General features: G+C 37.2%; 1 protein-coding gene across 4 annotated transcripts in view; it reads right to left on the bottom strand.

Moving 5' to 3' along the window:
- Nucleotides 1–22,442, bottom strand: part of LOC310731199 (interleukin-1 receptor accessory protein-like 1-B) — a 338,788-nt gene that overhangs the window by 311,756 nt on the left and 4,590 nt on the right. For all 4 annotated transcript variants that reach the window (XM_083550677.1, XM_083550676.1, XM_083550678.1 and 1 more), the window contains one exon: nt 21,662–21,761. In XM_083550677.1, the coding sequence (XP_083406803.1) occupies nt 21,662–21,743 (82 nt within the window). In that variant the 5' untranslated portion in view covers nt 21,744–21,761. The remainder of the gene's footprint in view (nt 1–21,661; nt 21,762–22,442) is intronic.

Raw genomic sequence — 22,442 nt, 5'->3', positions numbered from 1 at the left:
AGATAACTGCCCAGTGACCTGGAGATCATCTGAGAAATGAATTTTTTTGTGAATTTCAACACAGTATTTACCGTCACGTGTTATTTGACAGCATTCACATGTTTTTACATCAGCATATTAGAAAAAGTTCCACATAAGAAGTTCACTCAACTAAAAGCCCTTCCTGCTTTCCTTTCCAAGAAGCACAAAGCTTCTTTTCCATTAAAGCTTTTCTGCTGAGCAACACAAGCCAATTCTATTAATCTTGTGTGACTGAGTCATTTATAATCTTTGACATGTTAAGGGCAGGACCGGAAGGGTAACAAGTCGTTTCAAGCAGTTCAGTAGACGTCATATGCCTTTGGCCATTACCCAGCATAACTAGCTCATGTTGAGAGTCATATTTAAGTAAATGGAGTATCGCTGAAGGTTGGATCATTTTTTACAATAATAACCATTTAGGGCTGAACACTAGCATTCATAAAAGTGAAACGGATTTGCTTCACCAGTACATGTTTCAGCCATGTACCCGGTTTAATAGGAAATACCCCTTATCTCCACTCTTTTCATTTCTGAAATATGACTCATGTGCAGAAGAAAGAATAATTCGAAACTGGACAGGTATCATCCAAACAACACTCATAGGAAAGATTTGCCTGTTTTGCAAATGTGTGGCGATGTATAAATTGGCAGCATATTTCCAGTTCACATAGTGTAAACAAGTATATATTTTTTTTGGAACTAGTGGTTCCAAACTGCATAAGTCACAAAGACAAAAATATGGAAATCGGGCATTTAAGCCAATTTTGAAGCTCTATTTTCAGTTAAAATGACACTTCATGCACTGGTACAGACAGCATTCTGTTTCAATAGATTATGTTCCCTGGGACAGAGACTTGTTTATTTTCTACAAATTCTGGGGAAGATTTTTTAAAGTGTTTATAATAAATTTCCATTCCGATTGAAACCTTGTCCGCATTAGAATGAATCTACTGAGGAGGTTAAAACCATTTACCACCCATTCTCGCGTCCGCTGAGGGTGCCGCTCTGCCTTATTGCTTGGTTGAGGATTTCCTTCCATCCATCTGGCCTGAAATGTATGCCATTACGCTCTTGCCATGGGCATCATTTGCCCACCTGGCATTGCTCCTGACATTGCTCCTTTTTCTGTTGAAGATCTCACTCTGCCTTGCTTCACTAAAGTCATTACTCTCTCTCGTTGCTCCATTAAGGACATTGTGCCTTTACTCTGCTTTACAGCATACTTTTCTCCTCCATCCTGTATTGCAGAGAATGTTGCTCCCCTTCCCTATTCTTCATAGAGGACCTTGCCCCCACCCGACCCCAAAGAAAGACATTGCTCCAACCTCTGTCTCCACTATCCCTTCCAATTCTGGCTTTATGGAGGACCAACCCCACCTTGGATGCCTCAATGTTCGTTGGAGAGTGCTGCAACTCCTGCAAGCTGCACTATGAGTATCACTTCCATTAAAACTTTGTCAGCCTGAAGGCTACTATAAGCTGAGACATCTCGTTCTGCTGTCCAGAAAACCCTCTGTACTGTATTTTTCACTTCAGGAGCCATGCATTATTGTAGGTGGTTGTGGCTCTGCCAAGTTAGCACCGAAGGGGTGCACAGCTAGACTACCCATCAGCCCCAGCAAATCACTCAGTAATACCTCAGTAATCCTCTCATCTGTGTCTTATTATGCCTTGTTTAGAACCACTAAGATTCAGTCTTTCAGAATTGCAGAATCAAGCTTTTTTTCTTGTTTTCTCGTTGGCTTATATGCCACTGAATAATTCAGCTCAGCCTCATCTCTCTGCCATGACAATTGGAAGGTGCTACTTTGCTTTTGAAATCTGCAGTATCATATCTCACACGCTGATGGTGAAATAGCAGAAAATAAAAAAAATAAATAGAGAGCCAGCATTGATTAATTGTATCGAAACTGAATGTAAATGCTATTTTGAGGAGCATGCACTTTAGGTATATTCATTCAGAGATTGTTATTATTAAAAGAATTATTAGTAGTAATAATAAAGGTCCCCTGGTGGTCTAGGGGTTAAGATGCAGCGCTCTCACCGCTGCGACCCGGGTTTGATCCCCGGTCAGGGAACCACCCCCAGCCACTCTCAGCGCCGGTCCCAAGCCCGGATAAATTGGGGAGGGTTGCGTTAGGAAGGGCATCCAGCGTAAAACATGTGCTGAATGGACAAATCCCTGTAGCAACATTCCTAATGGAAAACCTAGTGGAAAGTTTTCCAGATTTCCAGAGGTTATTAAAACAGCAGAGGAGAACTAAATATATAATAGAATGTTTAACATGCACATAAGGGTGTAATAAAGTAATGTTTCAGGCGAACGCAAACACAACTGCAAGCGCAATGTGTTGAAGCATTGTTTAAACTCATAATTAGTGTTAGGTTTATTCTAGCACACTGCATTCAAGCATACCTCATCTCATTAAAGTTTAATAATATTATAATTTTATAACCAGTTCCTGTAATTTCTGTCTTGGAGTACTCAAAGTGTTCTATGCACACAGACAATGTCCTCTATGCAATTTTGTTTTCGAACTTGCATCAGCCATAAGCAAAGGTCTGTGTGTGTGAGAGAGTGAGTAAGAAAGGAGAGAAAGATAGAGGGAAATAAAAGAGAGACTATAAAGCGATGCACAATAATGCACAATTATTAGGCAGGCAGTGTCAAGAGAATACAGTTGGGTTTGATGGGTGTGGATGTGGATACACTGGCTACCTGTTAGGTTTCGAATCGACTACAAACTATTGCTACTTACCTACAAAACCCTAAATGGTTTGGCTCCCATGTATCTATCCAGTTTTCTAACACGCTACAATCCATCACGCTCCTTGAGATCTCAAAACTCCAGACTTCTAGTAGTTCCTAGAATAGCAAAGTCCACTAAATGTGGTAGAGCATTCTCACATTTAGTTCCTAAACTGTGGAATAGTCTTCCTGACATGGTTTGGGGCTCAGACACACTTTCCCAGTTTAAGTCTTTTTAGCGAGTTCTACACATAACACACATCACATATCATAAACCTGTGCTCTTTCTTTACCCATCCCAAGGCATCCTTAGGTTGCACCAGCTCTAGTCACATCCCACCTCATGAAGATTTTGGACCTTTAAAGAAGTGGATGCCGAACTCGCAAACATCCCGAACCATCTAGAGACGTACCAGTGTCATTTGGATCCCACTTTATGTAAAGTTTGGACATTGGACCTCTTTGAGTGTTTAAAGGCTCTGGCATGGAGAAGCAGGTGTTGGATATGGTGATCTCAAATGTTGAGCTATTTTATGAGTTGCTCAGAAGCTCCTGGTTCCATAATGTCAACTCACTGTATACGACTGTAGAACGGACATTACTCACTCGTTCTGTATTGTTTTAAAGACTATAACTACACTCTTGATATCACCCAAATGAGATCAGTTCCTCTCAAGGTTTCTTGCTCATAACATCTAAGGGTTTTTTTTCCTTGCCACAGTCATGATGGCTGCTCATCAGGGATAAATACACATTGTTCACCTTAACTCTTAAAGCTGCTTTGAGACAATGTCCGTTGTGAAAAGCGCTATAGAAATAAACTTGATTGACTTGACCTGGATGTGGCAGATAAGTGAATGACTTAGCCAATTCGTGAACAACCTCCAGGAGGTAGGCGTCAACATTCATGTTTGAAATGTTTACAACAAGATTTAAAAGCATCAAAACAAGAAGACCTGATTAGAGTAAGTCTAAAAAAATCTTCTAAAAGTCCATAAAGTTCAGGGACATCATCCTAAACATCCTATGGACAGAGGATACAAATACCAACTTGCCTCTGAATGATCTGAAGAGATGGGTATAAAGAAGGAAAGAAAAATGTTGATCCAATACATATCACCCCATCCTGTGCCTTGGGAATTCAAGGCTGCCAATGGAATTGGTTAACTTGTATTTATTGATTGTGTGACTGCTGACAAAAGCAGCAGGACACATTCTCAAGTGTATAAAGCTATATTATATGATCTGCTCAGATTCATGCCTCAAAACATCTGCACTGTACACATCAGCACCCAAAACATACTTTTAAAGTAGCCCCAGAGTCTTTGGGTCAAATAATTTGAGTGTTCTGGCCAAGTCAGTGAAGGCAAAATAAACTATATATCCATTTGCTTTTATTGTAATTAACTTTTTTTTAAAGTTTGTGTATTATCATTGACTACCATGGCAGCTCAGGTTTCACACTCATTGTTGGAGAACTGTAGCTCTACGGATCAAGTGCAATGGTAGCAAATGACTTAGCTAGGCTCTGAACTGAGCCACGCTTGGCCAGTTTCTCTGCTGGAGATTTTTTCAGTCACCCACTCATGAAAATGCTCTTAAGCCCTGCCAATGTGACAGCTTAGAGCTTCACTCTTCACAACCGAGAGGAAAAACGAGAGGACAGACTCAAAGTAGGGATGCGAAAAAAAATGTGTGGAGGGCGGACAAGCTACAACAGAAACAAAAAAAAATGCAAGGCACTGATAAGCTTTTTAGGGTAGATTCCACAGCAGCACGTTTTTAACTTTTCATGATTATGGTCTGACTTACTACGTTAAAAACACATTCATAGCTGAGAACTCATATTAAAAACAAAAACATATATATTCAAATACGTAGATGACAAAGAGAGTTGACCAAAAGTTATTTCACCTTAATATTAAGTCATTAAGCCTCGCCAAATCACCCACATGAATATTTTTTGACAAGAAAATGAAAAATTAGTAATGCTACCCATTCATCCACCATCATGCACTTTGTCTATTTTTGCTGAATATGCACCATTATATATTTGCAGAAACTGGCTGGCCCTTTAAAGGTGGCAAATATCATGACGATTTCATTTTTCATTTGAGATCATCTAAAATTCAATCATTATAATGTAATACTTAATGATATAACAAGGAAAATTAGCCCACAATCCTCAGAGACACTGTAATGTAATGTAAATGGGTTGAATAGAACAGATGGTTGGCGGTAATTACTAGTGCTGTTACCTTGAGTAAAATGTTCATTTCAGCAGATGATTTGGCTTTATTTTTGGTGTGGCACGGAAAAACTCCCCGAGATGGCATAAGGAAGAAACCTTGAGAGGAACCAGAAACAAGAGGGAACCTATCCTTTGGTTGCACCGAATCCATTTCTTACAGATAAACGATGTTGAGGTGTGCAGTGATGATGATCAGAAACAAACTGTAGTCCTAAATCAGTGTAGCAGACTGTTGACATTAACTACAGTCCAAATCCATCCTCAAAGCTCCTGTGTTACTCTGTAATTTCGTAGATCCCCAGGCCAGAGATGTGAAACCATCCCCAGCTGCACAGAGTGGCCTCCAATCAAAGAAAACACCATCCAGAGGCAGGCCGGGACGAAGCGAGCAGATCCGAGGAGAGGGGCAGGAACAGTGGTCAACTTGAAATAAATACTAAATCTAAACTGCAGTCAAAAGGTTGCTTAGGAGAATGAGAGCTGATATCATCAGGCATAGATATCATCAAACATCATAATAACAGGTAAGTAGAATTACTTTTTCTCCAGAGTGACTCGCATAACCATTATTTTTCACATAGAAGATGCAATGGTGTACTGGGAATGCATCATACAACACCTCAAAAACATCTTACATCATCATCATAAGTAGATGCTGACACGCAAACATCCTGAACCATCTAGAGACTTGCCAGATCCATTTGGATTCCACTTCATGTAAAGGTTGAACATTGGACCTCTGAAAAAAATTGTTAAAGGCTCTGGCATGGAGAAGCTGGTGTTGGAGCTACAGTATGATGATCTCAAATGTTATTTTATGAGTGGCTCAGTAGCTCCTGGTTCCCCAACGTCAACTGACAGTATAAGGAGGGAAAAATATATATGGGGAAAAAAGGATTGAGAACTGGAGAAGGTCTGCTTTTGTTCGGGTGTGGTATTTATTAGCTCTCTAATTTGATGGCAAGCTAGTGAATGATAAATGCTAATTTGAAATCTTGATCACCATAATAATGAGGCATCAGGACATAAAGTATGTGTACTTTAAGTCTTTACACACTGATTATGATTTTCCTGAATATATTTGATCAATGTTGCCTTTTTTGCCAAGATTCTGATTTTCTTATACACTCTCTGATACATTTAGCAAAAAAACCCCAAAAGAACCGCCATTATTATTTTAATATTTCCCAAATGCCCATGGAGGTATTGCTCAACCTGGCTCAAGCATAACATTTCCAGACATATCCTTCAAGTCAATACATCGCACTCTAAATATAACTCAATAAATAAGGTGCCTTTGACTTTTACACTATAAATATTTTCACAGGCTGAACTGTCCCGAAGCCCTGACCTGAACCCTACTGAACAGCCATGGTCTAACTTCGAATGGAAAGCAGTAGAGAGAAGGTTGTTATAACAGTAAAAAGGGGGATTTAATATTTGTATTAGAATTGTGTTCAACAAGCAAGAGAGAGAGAGAGAGAGAGAGAGAGAGAGAGAGAGAGAGAGACAGAGCAAACTGTGTGTCCAGGCCACTAAACTAATGTTGTTGATCTTTTCTTCCAAACCAGGATTTGTGGAAATACGAATTTAATTGTATTTTACGTGTTCAAGGACAATAAATGTTGTAAACACAAAAGAAATCAGACAAGAAAATAATTCCTCACTGTAAAAAAAACAATGTTTTTTTTATTTTTTGTCAACTATAAGTTTTGCCTTAAGCTGCCTACTTCAAGGATTCTATACAGACTTGATGGCAAACAAAAATAAAGATTCTTTAATTTTTTTGGGATCCTTATTGAATACTTGTTCATAACATGATACTTGTCAAGATCTCAGGCAGTGCCTACTATCAATTGAATGAAGATTTAAACTGGAAGGATTTAGTGCTGCTGCAGTACAGAAAGAAAAAAAAAAAACCGGTCCCTTCGAATTTAAGAATCTAATAAAAATAAAGTAATCAACTGATATCACTGAACAAAATAACTGTCCCCATAGTGCTATTTCAGTCAATTTCCTTTTTTTTTTTTCCATCTTCTTTATTATTTCAAATGTATTTAAAAGTGGTCAGTAACATCTTTTGCATCTGTACACATGAATTTAAATGTGTAATCATATTAATTACATAACCACTGTTGTTATGTAATAATTTAAGTAAAATTGCATTTTACTGCACCATAAATTATCACCTTTTCACCATTTATTGACTGCCAATTCACACGAAATATCCCACACAGAATGTATTCGTAACTGTCCCTTTTCATTCAGCACAGCTTTGAATGTATAATCCTTCTCATAGTTTTGCATTACAAGGCTAATGGGTCTTAGTAATCCAGATATTGGCAGTCTTCCTCTAGTCCTTTGGTGTAGGGAGCATTATATATATGAAACAAATGCACCTGAAATGCATGAAAAAGCTATACAAACCCCCCATGAAGCTGTGAAAAAAAAAAAATTATAATAATAATAATTAAAATAGAGTAGAAACAGGTGTCAATTTGTTTAGAAATTAATCATCCATAAGAGCAGCTCAATCAATCCAGTTATAATATATGTGTATATATACATGTGTGTGTATATATACAGTATGTATGTATGTATGTATGTATGTATACTATATAGTATAGTAAGACTGCACTGAATTCCATCTTCTTCGAACTTATATGTGTGAACGGTGGAAGTGAGCCTGATCAGCGGTCACTCTAGAACCCAGGAGCAATTTATTGACACGAAACTCACAATGAAACCTCACGACAGTACTGCCATAACGGACTAACACTAAGAACCTATAGCTGATAAAATGAAAACCATCAAGTCAGTCCGATATGAAAGTAGTGTCTTGAGATTTGTGGCAGTGTCTTGATGAATTCCAGTGCATTTGATAGTGTACACTGAGGGCAGTCATTAAACGAATATGGTGGAAAATGGCATTGATGAGTAAGTGTATAGATAATGGGTCATCTTTCGAGACCACTACCACATGCTAAAACCAGAAATTGTCGATAACTGCAAAGATGTGAACGCTACTGAAAACTTCAGACGCTACCTTTCCGATCTGACGACATCTCTTGTCAAGAGCAAGGACCAATGTACCTGGCAAACAAATCCCAAAGAATTTATATCAATTTCCAAAACATACTGGGAAATTTATATGGCATAACAAAAATACTCTGGTCCTATTTTGGCCAAAACCTTTTCCAAGATCTGTAATAAATCTGAAAAATAGAATTGGCCTGATTTATTTTTGTAAATGAGGCAAAAACCAGCACAGATACCTCCTTTATATCTGGTGAATGTAGGCCAAATTGGGCTAAGCACCTTTAAGTTTATTATACAGACCAGACAGACACAGATTAATTGTCACGTTTTGTCAAAATGTGGCACACCGTCACTTACAGTTAGTCCCACACTGGCCCAGATATACTCCTAAATCCCCTCCTTATCAAACACATGCCCCAGATCTTGTAGTTATATTCGCATGATTGTAAATAAATGCAATCTTATAACAGATTTTACTAATTAAAATAGATACAAAGGTATTCTGTATAGGAAGAAAAAAACGTTTGACAACCAGTCTAAACATAAAGTACATATGGGTCATATATTTTTGCACAATTATTTGTCACAGATTGACAGCAGAAGTGCAGATCGGTATATATTAAAGAGGAACAATAAAACTATGAACAAATTAGACACAAAAAAAAAACTGCTTTTAATTGAAGCTAAAAAAGAATTAAAATGTTAATAACAGGTAATGAACAGTTAAAGTTTGACGATTTTTTTCCTCACACAGAGAACTTTTATCAAACGATGTTTTAACTGATGGAATCCTGTGCAGAAATACATTTTAATATTTACACCAAGGAATGGCGAAATGTGAGTGCACTAAAATGGATGAAAAGAGCATGTAGCTGCTGTAAGGTCAATTCTGCAGCACTTCTATTATAGTGGCAAAACTTTTACATGTTTATAGTCAGTTAATGTTTAGAGGTATTTTGGGTTTGGGACTAATGGTCTTCCTATGGCTTACGGTTCAAAAATGACCCAAATTTTGGGAACTCTAGGAAGAAAAAGAAAAAGATATTAAAAATTATAATAATTACATCTGAAAGCAGCATTTTCGGGGGCCAAGCACCCAGCTATGGTGAGCCAAACATTCAGAAACAGGCTACAACTGTTGCATTATCAAATATTGGGGGGAGTGGTAGCTCCAGCCGTTAAGGTGCTAGGTTACTGATCGGAAGGTCAGGGGTTCAAGCCCTGGTATCTGCCACTCTTGGGTCCTTGAGCAAGGCCCTTAACCCTCTATGCTCCAGGGGCGCCGTTTAATGGCTGACCCCAGCTTCTAAACAAGCTGGGATATGCGAAGAACAAATTTCACTGTGCTGTAATGTATATGTGACAAATAAAGGCTATTCTATAAATATCACTATAACTCATTTAAACCAGAAAACGTGATGCCAAATTAGCTCATGGGACAACTGAACACCAGCATGTCACTCTGTGTGTATCACTGAGTATAAACGAGCTTTGAGTTTTAGAGGCGCTGGGCTGTGGAAGATCTGGAAAGCATGAGGGAGGCAATCTCTGTGCTCTCTTTTCTAGCGCTACCTGAGAAAGACTGTAATTCAGCACCATTTTAATAACTTCTACTTTTTGAACAGAGAGTCTGGGATTTTATCTCTCTTAATGGTGCTTTTTCTGAAGTTGTTCTGTCACAGTCCAAAATCACAGCTCATAAAATGATTATTTTGTTGTTTGTTGAGATCACTGGTTTTACAATGCATAATGGGATGTTCACACTTGTGGCCAATTTTGTGCTGCTGTGAGCATTAAGTAGCCAGAAACACTGTCCAAAATTGTATTTGATTAAAATCTCACTTCTCTTAAAGGTGGATAGGAACTTCTATAGACAGTTATAAATATGGTAGTAACAAAAAAACAAAATAATGGAAAAGACCAATAACTTCCTTTGATGATAAAGTTTTCAACAATAATTGAGATCATGCTGATTGGTGATGTCCATGACAGAGATGTCACCTTAAGGTCTTTTAAAAAAATAAGCAAGGTCTGATTAAATGAGCTGCCCCCTTTATCCATGCACTGATTATGCAGGAAAGCAGCCAGTGGGAATACAGTGAGTGCACGTCCAGCACATCCCTCAAGCCTGCACTTTATGTTAAGCTGTAGTTGTTCTGATATGGATTCACAAAGTGTTTGTTGCTTGCAGTTTAAAATGTGGGTTATTTTATGTTATGGCTGTTAATAACCTCCACACTATACTTTAAAGTGTGGTTATGGAGATCATTCACAAGGTCGTTAGTAAGGTTATTAACGCTACTGATGTAGGGTGAGGAGGTCTGGGATGCAGTCAGCATTTCACTTCATTCCAAGGGTGTTCAATAGGGTTGAGGTCAAAGCTTTATAGCAAACCAATCTAGATCTTTTACTCCAACCCATGTAAACCATTTCTTCATAGAGCTCGCTTTGTGCCCAGGGTCACTGTCATGGTGGAACAGGTTTTGATCTCCTAGTTAGTTTATGTAAAGAGAAAATGCAATGTAATGTATCAAAAGATTTATATCTTCAGTTCATATATACATTTATATCAGTTTATATATATATATATATATTTGTGTTCGTACGACTTTCAGGCAGTGGTGAATGAAGTGTAAAACCATGTACTTGAGTTAAAGTAGGGATACACTCGGTAAAATAATACTTTAGAAAAGTAAAAGTGCTCCCTTTAAACTTTTACTTGAGAAAAAAATAAATAATAAAATGATGAGCAAATGATTTTTTTTATGGCTATAATCTTCCTATTATTATTTTTGTCAATTCAGTTTAAGTGAAAAGATTCTAATGTTACTCTTAGCACATCAATCTATTAATAGAATGATATTAATGAGTCAAACACTGATTGATATTTATTAAAATGATCATGAGCCCATAACCTTTCCACTACTTCAAAAATAAGTCCACAGGTGTTGTGGCGAGTTTGAGTCAGAAGTTTCTTCCATCATTTATTCCTCTCTAAATGTTCTGCTTGCTGTTGAACTGATGCTGAACTGTATGTTGGTGATCGGTAGATACACCAGGCGCCAATCAAAACAAGTTTGAAACAGAGCACGCACTCGATCCTGATTGGTTGCTTGCTGTGTGTTTGACCAGTTACGTTTTTACCCACTAATAAATAAAAGGAACAACTTATTCTTCTTCTTCTTTCGGCTTCTCCCTTTAGGGGTCGCCACAGCGGATCATCCGTCTCCATACCACCCTGTCCTCTACATCTGCCTCTTTTACACCAACTACCTGTAACATCATAGTCCTCCTGTCTGACCTCGTCCGTCAACCTGTCCATCACCACTGCAAACAGGAAAGGGCTCAGGGCCGATCCTTGATGCAGTCCAACCTTTACCTTGAACCAGTCTGTCGTTCCTACTGCACACTTCACTGCTATCACACTGTCCTCATACATGTCCTGCACCACCCTATACTTCTCCATCAACATTCTCAAAGCAAATAAGGCATCTGTGGTGCTCTTCCTCGGCATGAAACCATACCGTTGCTCACAGATGGTCACCTCTTCTCTCAGCAAATAAATGGAACAACTGATTTCGCAAAATGTAGTTGAGTAAAAAGTAAGAGATTTGACTCTGAAATAGAGTGAAGTTAAAGTAAAAGTGTCCCTAAATGGAAATACTTCAGTAAATTACAGATAAGTGAAAAAGCTACTTAAGTACAGAAAATAATTACATTTCCTTTACTACTGTCCACCACTGCTATACAGGTAACAGTTTGGGGAAATAAAGTCAGGTGTCTCAAAACGTTTGTCTATGTAGCGTAGTATAAATTTCCTTCTATGATGGATGTTTTCCTTAAACCTCTGTACATAATAGCATGTGACTGAACTGATTACGTTTACACCTGTTTGTTAATAACATCTGTAGGTAATCTGTATTAGGGATTAATTTCTGTTCTCCTCCTTAGAGCACAGATATACTGCTCAAGTGGTAGACATATTTCAACATCCACTTTTCAGAGGAGTGCATGAGTCGGGCCTATATACTCAAACTGCAGCAAAGAAACCATTACTTTATATAAAAAAAAAATAATAAAAAATAAACACAAGATATGGTCATTGGATCAGTGAAAAACTGTTTTCGGGTCTGAGGAATCCAAATTTGCTGTGTCTTTGTTAGACATACAGAGGGTGAACCGACAGTTCCTGAATTTGTGGTTCCCACTGTGAAGCATGGAGTTGTGAGGTGTGATGCTGTGTGGGTGCTTTGTAAATTACACTGTTTTGACTGTTGTGATTAAGTCGAAATAGAGGGCACAGCATGGCTACCACAGCATTCTGCTCTGACATGCCATCCATCTGTTGTATACTTAGTTAGACCCTCATTTTTCTCCCAACAGGACAATGACCCCAAACACACGTCTAGATTATGTAAGAGCTATTTGTTGAAAGAGAGTGATAAATCAAATCACCTGGCCTTCACAATCACCCAATCTAAATCCAGTTGAGATGGTTTGGGATGAGTTGGACAAGAGAGTGAAGGAAAAGCAACCAACAAGCACTCAACACCTCTGGGAACTTCCTAAGATAACCATTATTAACCATTATGGAATGGAACACCATTTGACGACCTCATGGGGCTCATGATTTGTATCGAAGTTTTAAGTAAAATCCATACACACACACACACACACATAAACAAAAGATTATTTTCTTAAGCTGATTTTAAACTGTGCAATTTAAAATAAATGTCTTGATTAACAGCTGTCACACTGTTTGAGATTATCCCATTAAAGCTTAGGGTGAATTCTATAAACGCCTGTATGGTAATGTGTTCTCCATGTCAGATGATGAAGATCCTCTAACAATAGACCTGTGATTAAGGAAAATCGCTTTATCACCAATCAGCATGATCTTAATTATTGTTGAAAACTGTATCATGAAAGTTATTTTATATTATTTCCTGTCCATTATAATTTTCTTTAGGTTCCTTCTTTGCCACTACCATATTTGTAACTGTCTATAGAAGTTCATATCCACTTTCAAGAGAAGTGAGATTTTAATAAAATACAATTTTGGACACTGCCAGAGCAGTGTTTCTGGCTACACAATGCTCACAGCAGCACAAAATTGGCACAAACGTGTGGACATCACATTATGCATTTTAAAACCAGTGATCTCAACAGACAACAAAATAATCATTTTATGAGGTGTGATTTTGGACTGTGACAGAACAACTTATCAAATGAAAGTGCTAAATGCAGTGTGCAAAGCACCATTGAGAGAAATAAAATCCCAGATTCTCTGTTTGAAAATAGAAGTTATTAAAATGGTGCTGAATTACAGTCTTTGTCAGGTAGCGCTAGAAAAGAGAGCACAGAGATTGGCTCCCTTATGCTTTCCAGATCTTCCAAAACCCATCGCCTCTAAAAGTGAATCAAGTTGTGTTCAGTTGTCCCATGAGCGAATTTGGCATTGCGTTTTCTGGTTTAAATGAGTTATAGTGACAGTTCTTTTGCAATGTCAGTGAATGCATATTGTAAAATTCTGATTTACTATATACTGTTCGATAAGTACATATAGTGTAAGCAATAAAATGTTAAACAAAAAGCTGTACAACATTAAAGTTCTCTTTTAATATTTAGAACCTCCTGTGTACAGATGGGCTTGTGTTCCAAAACCGCTTCATGAAAGTGTAGGTCATTAAAAAAATAAACTTAAAACTTCTTGTTGACAGAAACGGATCAAATATTCTCAGTGAAATCTTAATTCAAATATATGTAATTACTTTATACAAGTTTATTTACACTGTGTTTCATGTTAGCTTCACACATGCTGATATGATCACAGTTCATTTTAAATGCTTTGATTGAAAAAAACTGCTCCAAAGGCTGAAAGCATATGAGTTAAAACACATTTGGAAAATGCTATCGTTGGGAATTTATTTGTTTTATAATTAATCATATTTGCATATTGATTGATTTGTTTGTTTGTGGACAAAATAGGAATACATGATACTGTTTTGTCTTTTTAGGTTTGTTTAAAGTTGAATGAAAAATGTATGTTTCTTAGCTATCAGGAAATAGGAAATCTTATAGGGTTTTGAGGTAATCACAAATTCTGAAGGTTTATATTTTTAAAGCATGTATGCTGAATTAAGTTAGAAGTAAGACAGAGTATATGTGTGTGAATGAGAGGGAGGGCAGTGGAGTGGTGCAGTTGCAGGGAGAAGAGGTGGAGAAGGTGGTGGAGTTTAGGTAGCTGGGGTCAACAGTGCAAAGTAATGGAGAGTGTGTTAGAGAAGTGAAGAAAAGAGTGCAGGCAGGGTGGAGTGGGTGGAGAAGAGTGATAGCAGGAGTGATTTGTGATAGAAGAATAACTGTGAGAGTGAAAGGGAAAGTTTATAGGACTGTGGTGAGACCTGCGATGGTGTATATTTTAGAGACAGTGGTATTGAGTAAAAGACAGGAGGTGGAGCTGGAGGTAGCAGAGCTGAAGATGTTGAGGTTTTCGTTGGGAGTGACGGCGATGGACAGGATTAGGAAAGAGTTTATAAGAGGGACGGCGCATGTAGGACGTTTTGGAGACAAGGTGAGGGAGGCGAGATTGAGATGGTTTGGACATGTGCAGAGGAGGGACATGGGGTATATCAGTAGGGGTATATTGTTATTTTCAACACTGTATATTAATACTGAAGACACCCAAGCTAAATAGGACATGCATGGAATTATGTAGGAAATAAAATAGTGTTATTATAGTGTTATTTTTTATAACAGTTGGCCACACTCATGGCTTTCTCTCATCAAATTCACTAATTTGTCACCTGGAATGGTTTTCAATTCACAGGTGTGCTTAGTCAAAAGTATATATTCTTTCCTTCTTAATGTGCTTCAGACCAGTTTTCTTGTTCAAAGGAATGGGTGAATACAGACTCAGTAGCCCTATTACTGCTACTATTGTACAAATACATAATATCACACACAAGTAATAAAGAGAAAAGACAGACCAATATTACTTAAAAAAAGAATAGAAGGTCAGTCAAGCAGAAACATCTCAAGACCTTTAAATGTATCCCTTAGCATAAATGCTATGATAAAACAGGCTCTCATGAGGACCGACCCAGAAAAGGAAGGCCAAGAGCTACCTGCTTAGAGGATGAGTTTATTTGAAATCACCAGCCCCAGAAACCAAGCTTCAGCCAAAGTTCAAGGGGCAAACATATTTCAACAGCCACTGTTCAGAGGAGACTGCAGGAGCTTGCATGTCCACTTCATGGTCGAATTGCGACAAATAAACCATAAAGAACAACATAAAGAAAAGACTTGCTTTGACCATGAAATGTTTCTTTGGTCTAATCACTCCAAATTTGAGATTTTTGGTTTTAACCTCCATGTCTTTGTTAGACATACAAAAAGAGAATGGACGGTTCCTAAATTTGTCATTCCCACTGTGAAGCATGGAGGAGGTGTGGTGGTGTTGGGGTGCTTTGCAAGTGACAATGTTGGTGATTAATTAAAATTGAGGACACAAGTAGCCAGCATGACTACCACAGCATTTTGCAGTGACATGCAATCCCATTTGTCTGCACAGGATAATGACCACAAATACAACTCTAGGCTATGTAAGAGCTATTTGTTCAAAAAAGGAGAGTGATGGAGTGTTGCATCAGATGACATGGCCTCTGCAATCATCCAATCTAAATCCAGTTGAGATGGTTTGGTATAAGACGGACCGAAGAGTGAAGGAAAAGCAGCCAACAAACACTCAACACCTCTGGGAACTCTTCAAGATTTACAATAGGATATCTAGAAAAACACTGTACCAATGGTAATTTAGTTGAAAAATACATTTTGTCAAATATATTTTTACTGACGAAAATGAGACGAAATCTAAATAAAAATCACTTGTCGAGAAAAACTATGATGTAAATTCATTCACACTTTCGTCAACTAATAAAAATTAGACAAAAATGTTAGGGTGTGACGATTTGGAAAAAGAGCCAGGCCAGTTGCACACATCTGCACTGATCTACCCGCCAAATATACGCCTGCTGCACAAAACTTTCAAAATGTCAACCTCACGGAGAAAAAGAACAGACATATGAATCAATTTTACATTCGATCTCAAGGAAAACGAGATCGTTTGTAAACCGTGTGGAGTGAAAATCTTCGGAAAAAACTTGAAGCGCCACTTGCAGACGACTCTTTCTGTAATTCATGAAAGGGTCATCACCTAAAATCTTCTTTTTACTCTTTGGTTCATAAATGTTATTTAAGAGCTTACCTGATTTAGTGTGTTTCGCTAACTTTTTGTAGCAAGAATTAATCTATACTTCATTAAAATAATATAAAGTATGCTGTGTTGTTTTAAATTAGATTGCTTTATTAAGTTTCTCTCCATGTGCGTGCATGTGTGTGTGTGTGTGTGTGTGTGTGTGTGTGTGTGTGTGTGCGCGCTCAGGAATAAAGCAATTAAATCTAAAACAACACAGCATAGCTTACATTATTTAAATGAATGTGGATGTGTTTGAGTGAAAGGAGTGTGTGAGAGAACGAATAATCATTAACTTGTTTTTTTCCCCCTTTTTCAACCTCACAGATTGAAAAGATTCGAATGGCAAAAATGAGCCAACAAGTTGAAATCTTCTGCAGTCCAACAGATAATTGCAACATCTTTTCTCAGTGAATCAAAGTACAAAAGTGACTAAAGAACAACAGAGGAAGTCATAGCAAAGTAGCTGAAGATGAGGACTGTTCTAATGATGGAGGAGTAGCTAAAAGGTCGACTGTATTATAGAAAAGCAAAATAAAAAAAAAATTGAAGAAAAAAACCCCATCATGAAAATAAAATACAGACACTAATGAATACTTGTTTCTCAAGGAGAAGTTATTTTTATTATTTAAATAAAGATGTATTATGTGACAACCGTTAAATGTGTCTGAAATGCGATTGAATGAAACCTATTCGATTTTAGTTGACTACATTTTATGTAGATTTACTCGACTAAAACTAGATGAAAACTAAAACAATTCAGATGACTAAAATATAACTAAATTGTTATATTTTAAAATAAAACTTAATGCCATTTCAGTCAAAAGATTATGACGAAGCCTAAATCAAAATCAGCTGTCAAAATTAACTTAATAATAATATACGTTTTATGATGTATTTGTACTGAAATTATGTGAAGTATGAATGGTTTTAAAATACACTAAAAGTCAAAAGTTTAAGCACACTATCTCCTTGGTGGTTTTTCTTTATTCTACTTATTTTATGCAAATAAAACTTCATTTTAATGAAATTTAAAGAACACCCTTTGTGAATTCCAAAGGTATGTGTGTCAGAACATAATAAAAACCAATCTGATCCTTAGCAAGTCTCAGAATTGGGACCTCAGATAAACTACGCATGACATATTACACTGTCATTATTCATTTTTTAATTAAAAATGCCAAAATAGGGAAGCCATGTGTGGAAAAACTAGGTACGCCTTATACCTCAATATCATGTAAAACCCACCTTTATCCCAACTTACTCACTTTATCCCTACAGTAACTGAAGTAATATATTTATGTATGACTATCAATCTCCCACATTCTTTTGAAGGTACTTCGACTCATTCTTCTTTACAACATTCATTCATTCATTCATTTTCTCCCGCTTATCCGTAATCCGGGTCGCGGGGGCAGCAGTCTAAGCAGGCCCCTGCCTTCGACTGCTGCCCAATCCTCACAGCACCGTCCCTTACGGTCCCTCCTGCAGGTGGTGAGCCCACGGGAAGGCGGCCCCACGTCACGGACCTTGATATTTCCCTCGTAAGGGACCCCCAGAGCATAGAGGGTTAAGGGCCTTGCTCAAGGGCCCAAGAGTGGCAGCCTGGCGATACCGGGGCTTGAACCCCAGACCTTCCGATCGGCAACCCAGCGCCTTAACCACTGGAGCCACCACTCCCTCCTTCTTTACAACAATCATTGTTCATTCATTTTTAGTTCATTGAGGCTTGTGGGCTTTTTATATACAGAGAAGTTCATGGTCAACTCAATGACTGCAAGATCCTATAGCTACAAAATAGGCTCAAATATAATCTCTCCATCACCATGCTTAAAAGTTGGTATGAGGTGATATGAGCTGCAGATATGCTGTACATTATGGCCATAAATTTTCATTCAGGTCTCGTGGGTCTTGTATTTAAATAAAACTAATTATTTTCCAAACAAATCATATTTGTTTAGTCATTATTTTAATTGTACTATCATGAACTTTCAATATTTAGCATACTAACTGTGACCTGTGAACATCTTGAGATGTTGGAAATTTCTCTCAACACAGCACAATGTGGTTCATTTGGGGTTCGTTTGCTGTGATGTCCACTTCTGAGGAAAAATTGGCGACTGTCTCGAATATATTCTTTGTGTAATTAATCATCCTCACTGTTAAATGAAAGAGCTTCAAATGGTTTGGGAATAGACTTATATCCATCCCAGTTTGATGGGCAGCAACAGTTGCATAACATGGTTCATTGCTGATATCTTTCCTCCTTGGCACTGTGTTAACATCCTCTTGAATGCTCCAGACCAACAAACTGCTAAAACTTTTTGCTTTTATAAACATGGTCACACTTGCTGATGATCAATTAATCAAAGCATTTAATAAGCAGGAATTGGCTGCGATTTAGCCTCTCAATTCCTATGGAAGCAGGGAGTAATTCATTTTTCACAGATGGTTTTAATTATGGCTTGATTTTTATAAAAATAAAAGAAAACAAAAGCACTATTAGTATTAGGTCATATGTTGTTTATATGTGGTCATTTTTAGCTAATTTTAAGACTGATAAAGACATTTTTTACATGACTGTATATATGGGCAAAAGTCTTTCAGTGCTTTTTGAACATCCCATTCTAATACAGTCCCAATTTGCTGTTATAATCTCCACTGGGAACATCTTCCCATAGATTCATTCAGCCACGAGGGTGTTAGTAAAGTCAATTATTGATGTTGTGGAGGCCTGTGGTGCAGTGCATGTTCCAAATAATCCCAAAGGTGTTTAGGGTTAAGGTCAGCGCTCTATTGCAGGCCACTGAAGGTCTTCAACTTATGTTAACTACATCTTCCTGGAGGTTGCTTCGTGCACAGCAGCACTGTCATGCTGGAAAATGATAAAAACTGTGGAATTTGCAGCATTTAGTGCTCTTGTATACTTCCATTCTGCGTTATCAGGGCTGTAATGAAATGATGCAAAGTTCCACACTTTTATGATTTATGATTGACTTCAGTTGTGACTTTATCCTGCTAGTGGGTAAAACTCATTTAGACTGGCTTGAGTGATTTTGTAATATAATATAATAGCATTCATTATTTTTGGTTTACAATAAGGTTTCCCTGCAGAAGAAGTTTAAAAATAGAAATCACACACTAGGAAACAGATCTTTATTATAACAAACAGGATCACCTTGACATAAAAAAAAGAGTCTGGAACATATAAGTTTTCATTGTGTGAACTATGGCTTGTTTAACTATATAGAAACTGAAAACAGAAGGAAAACCTAACAGCTCATCACGTTCATTCAAATCTGAAGTTACAATAGAAAATCTTTTCAGTCAGCAAAATCATTAAACAAAATTCAAAAAATCCCTTAACATACAACGAAGCAAGAATTGCCACATTTCCAAAGCCAACCATGACGTCATAACAGATTCAATACCATAAAATGCTTCATCTGTACCTCTGCTATTATGGTTCGATAAATAAAAAACACTTTCTGAAAAGAATAACAGTGTGGCACCCATGATTTTTAGGAAGTGCATTGGTTGAGGCATGGTACTCAATATAATATAATGTCATGAAGGGGAAAATAATTGTTGAATTTTTTTTACTCATCATGCTTCCAAATGCGTCAATCTTTAAAACCAAAATCTTGTCAGAAATGTACTTTGGTGTTTTTCTTTTTGTTTTTTTTGATTATGATAAATTCTTTTGAATTGATTGATTGATTTAAGTTCCCAAATCATCAAGAAGAATCAGGAAAATATTTAGGACCAAAATATTCTTCATGACGTAAAGACTATATATTCGAATTGTAAAAGTGACGAATATGATATTAAAATGATTATACAAATTTAGGAAATGACATATGCATTTTGTAATGTCTACCAACAGACATATACCCACATCCGCCCTACACACATGTATATTATCGCCATCTCGTTTATTTCCATCATTGCTTTTTATGAAGGCAGTGAATAAAGCATTACAACTCTAAACATAGTCCTACCAAAGCTAGCTAAATAATTAAAATGATGTGTTTGAAATCTTTAGAATCCCCCTCAAAAGTCAGGGCCCCAAGCTATTGCCTGGCTTGTCTGTCCTGCCTCTGGCAGGTACAAATGGCCAGAGGGGGGCTGCGATTCGAATTTCATTTGCTTACACATATCACTCAGCTCAGCCTAATCCAATAGTGTCATCATATGCTTGCAAAGTTAAAAATGTTATTATATATTATCTAGAAACTGGGGTGTGGATAAAAGGCAGTTTGTGAATGGAAGGCAGGGCCAGGGAAGGAAAGAAAGTGCTTATGATCCCACAATTGTGCAGAATTTGGCTAAAGAGCATTAAATATTTCATTGAGCAGCATCAAGTATGAAATGGGGAGAAACAAGCACCATCAGAGAGAAAAAGAGAGTGTGTGAGAGACAGTATTTGTTCCCCACACACACTTTTCTAAAAAACCTTCCTAAACATCTTACTTATTCCAGTGTTTGGTTTGAAGATTGCATTCGGTTAATATTTCTTTAGTTCTCTTTTTTTAGTTGTCTTATTTTCTTGAGATCCAATTCTTCATGTTACTTTCTGTTGACACTGATCTACTTTCCTGGATATTTTTGAAGCAAAGGCCACACGCACCACAGCTGTCTTTCAACGTGCTTTCGTCCACACCTTGGTGAATGTGTCACCATCAAGCTCTGATACCACATGGTATCCATGAGCTCAGAAAACTATTTGGCCAGTCCCCTTTTTCTTAATGTGCATCTTGATATATATTTTTAAGACAATCATGGCAAGACATTGTAGAGTCAAAGTGGTATCTTTAGCAAGTTAATCCATTATGAAACATATAAAGCTACAGTTCTTCACCAGCACCTCTGGTACAATAGTGCATTATGAGAATATTTTACAATTGCCTCCTACCAGGAAATACTTATCACACATCACTCTACTTCCTGGGAGTTTATTACAGGTCTGAATTAAGAGGTCAAAATTCAAGAGTCGCTTACTGAAAATAGTTAAAATCTGAGACAGTTTTGATTGCATGTATTGAATATCCGAAATGCAGACTTATTCTTTAGTGATTAAAATGTTACTATGTAGAATACATTATGCTTTATCTATTGGTGGTAGAGACAAAATGTTTGGGTTGTACATGCAAGCTTTTGTCCAAATAATATTATTGGTTGCATAATATCTAAAGAAAAAGTTTACTAGTCAAACTAAGTGAAATTAAATAGTTTAATAGCTACAGTCATGCTGATTTTTTTTTTTTTGTAGGGAATTGGGCAAATTAGAAAAATGAAGGGACCCCCGTTTGCAAGTTCCATTTGCGAACAATAAATGCAGTCCTACCTGAACCTCTCTTGGATACAACCTTTAAGCTCCGAATTAGTGTAGCATAGAGGAGAACCTGGAGAGGGATCGATCCTTTCATTTTCTTTGTGACAATGTCCTGTAAGTACATAAAAAAAGAAATCCATCAATTTTCAAAATGGATTGAGCAAAAGAAAACAAAAGGGCACAATAAATGATTGATTCTAGTAATATTTGGTAGACTCACAGCATCTATCTATCTATCTATCTATCTATCTATCTATCTATCTATCTATCTATCTATCTATCTATCTATCTATCTATCTATCTATCTATCTATCTATCTATCTATCTATCTATCTATCTATCTATCTATCCAGCAGACAAAACTTTTCTGGCTTTAATCAGTATATTCTACTCCAGATGAAGAGTATAAACATTTTCAATTCAAATTGAGGAATCAATTGGGTTATTGATCAATTAAGCTGAATATAATGTGGTCACTCACACTGGGTAAAAGAGTCTGACTAGCAGATATTATCTAAAAAAATGTCTCTGTGCCCTTTTTTCTAGATGAAATTATGCAGAACCTAAGCTGAAACAGGATATACAGTAGCCCTGTCTGTACTGCTGCATATGTAGCATAGCTCCATGGTCACCAGATAAGCATACACCTGTCTATTAACATAAAAAGACAAGGGGACCAAAGGTGTTGAACTTTTTGGAATCACCTAGATCACCTGCCTTAATTATAAAATGGGATCAGATCTTGATTTAAGATCAAAGTCATATTAAAACACTCATCCTTTTAAAAGGAATA

The sequence above is a fragment of the Silurus aristotelis genome (genome assembly GCF_946808225.1).
Source record: "Silurus aristotelis genome assembly, chromosome: 9".
NCBI classification, from domain to species: Eukaryota; Metazoa; Chordata; class Actinopteri; order Siluriformes; family Siluridae; genus Silurus; species Silurus aristotelis.
This window is presented reverse-complemented; position numbering and strand designations above follow the sequence as displayed.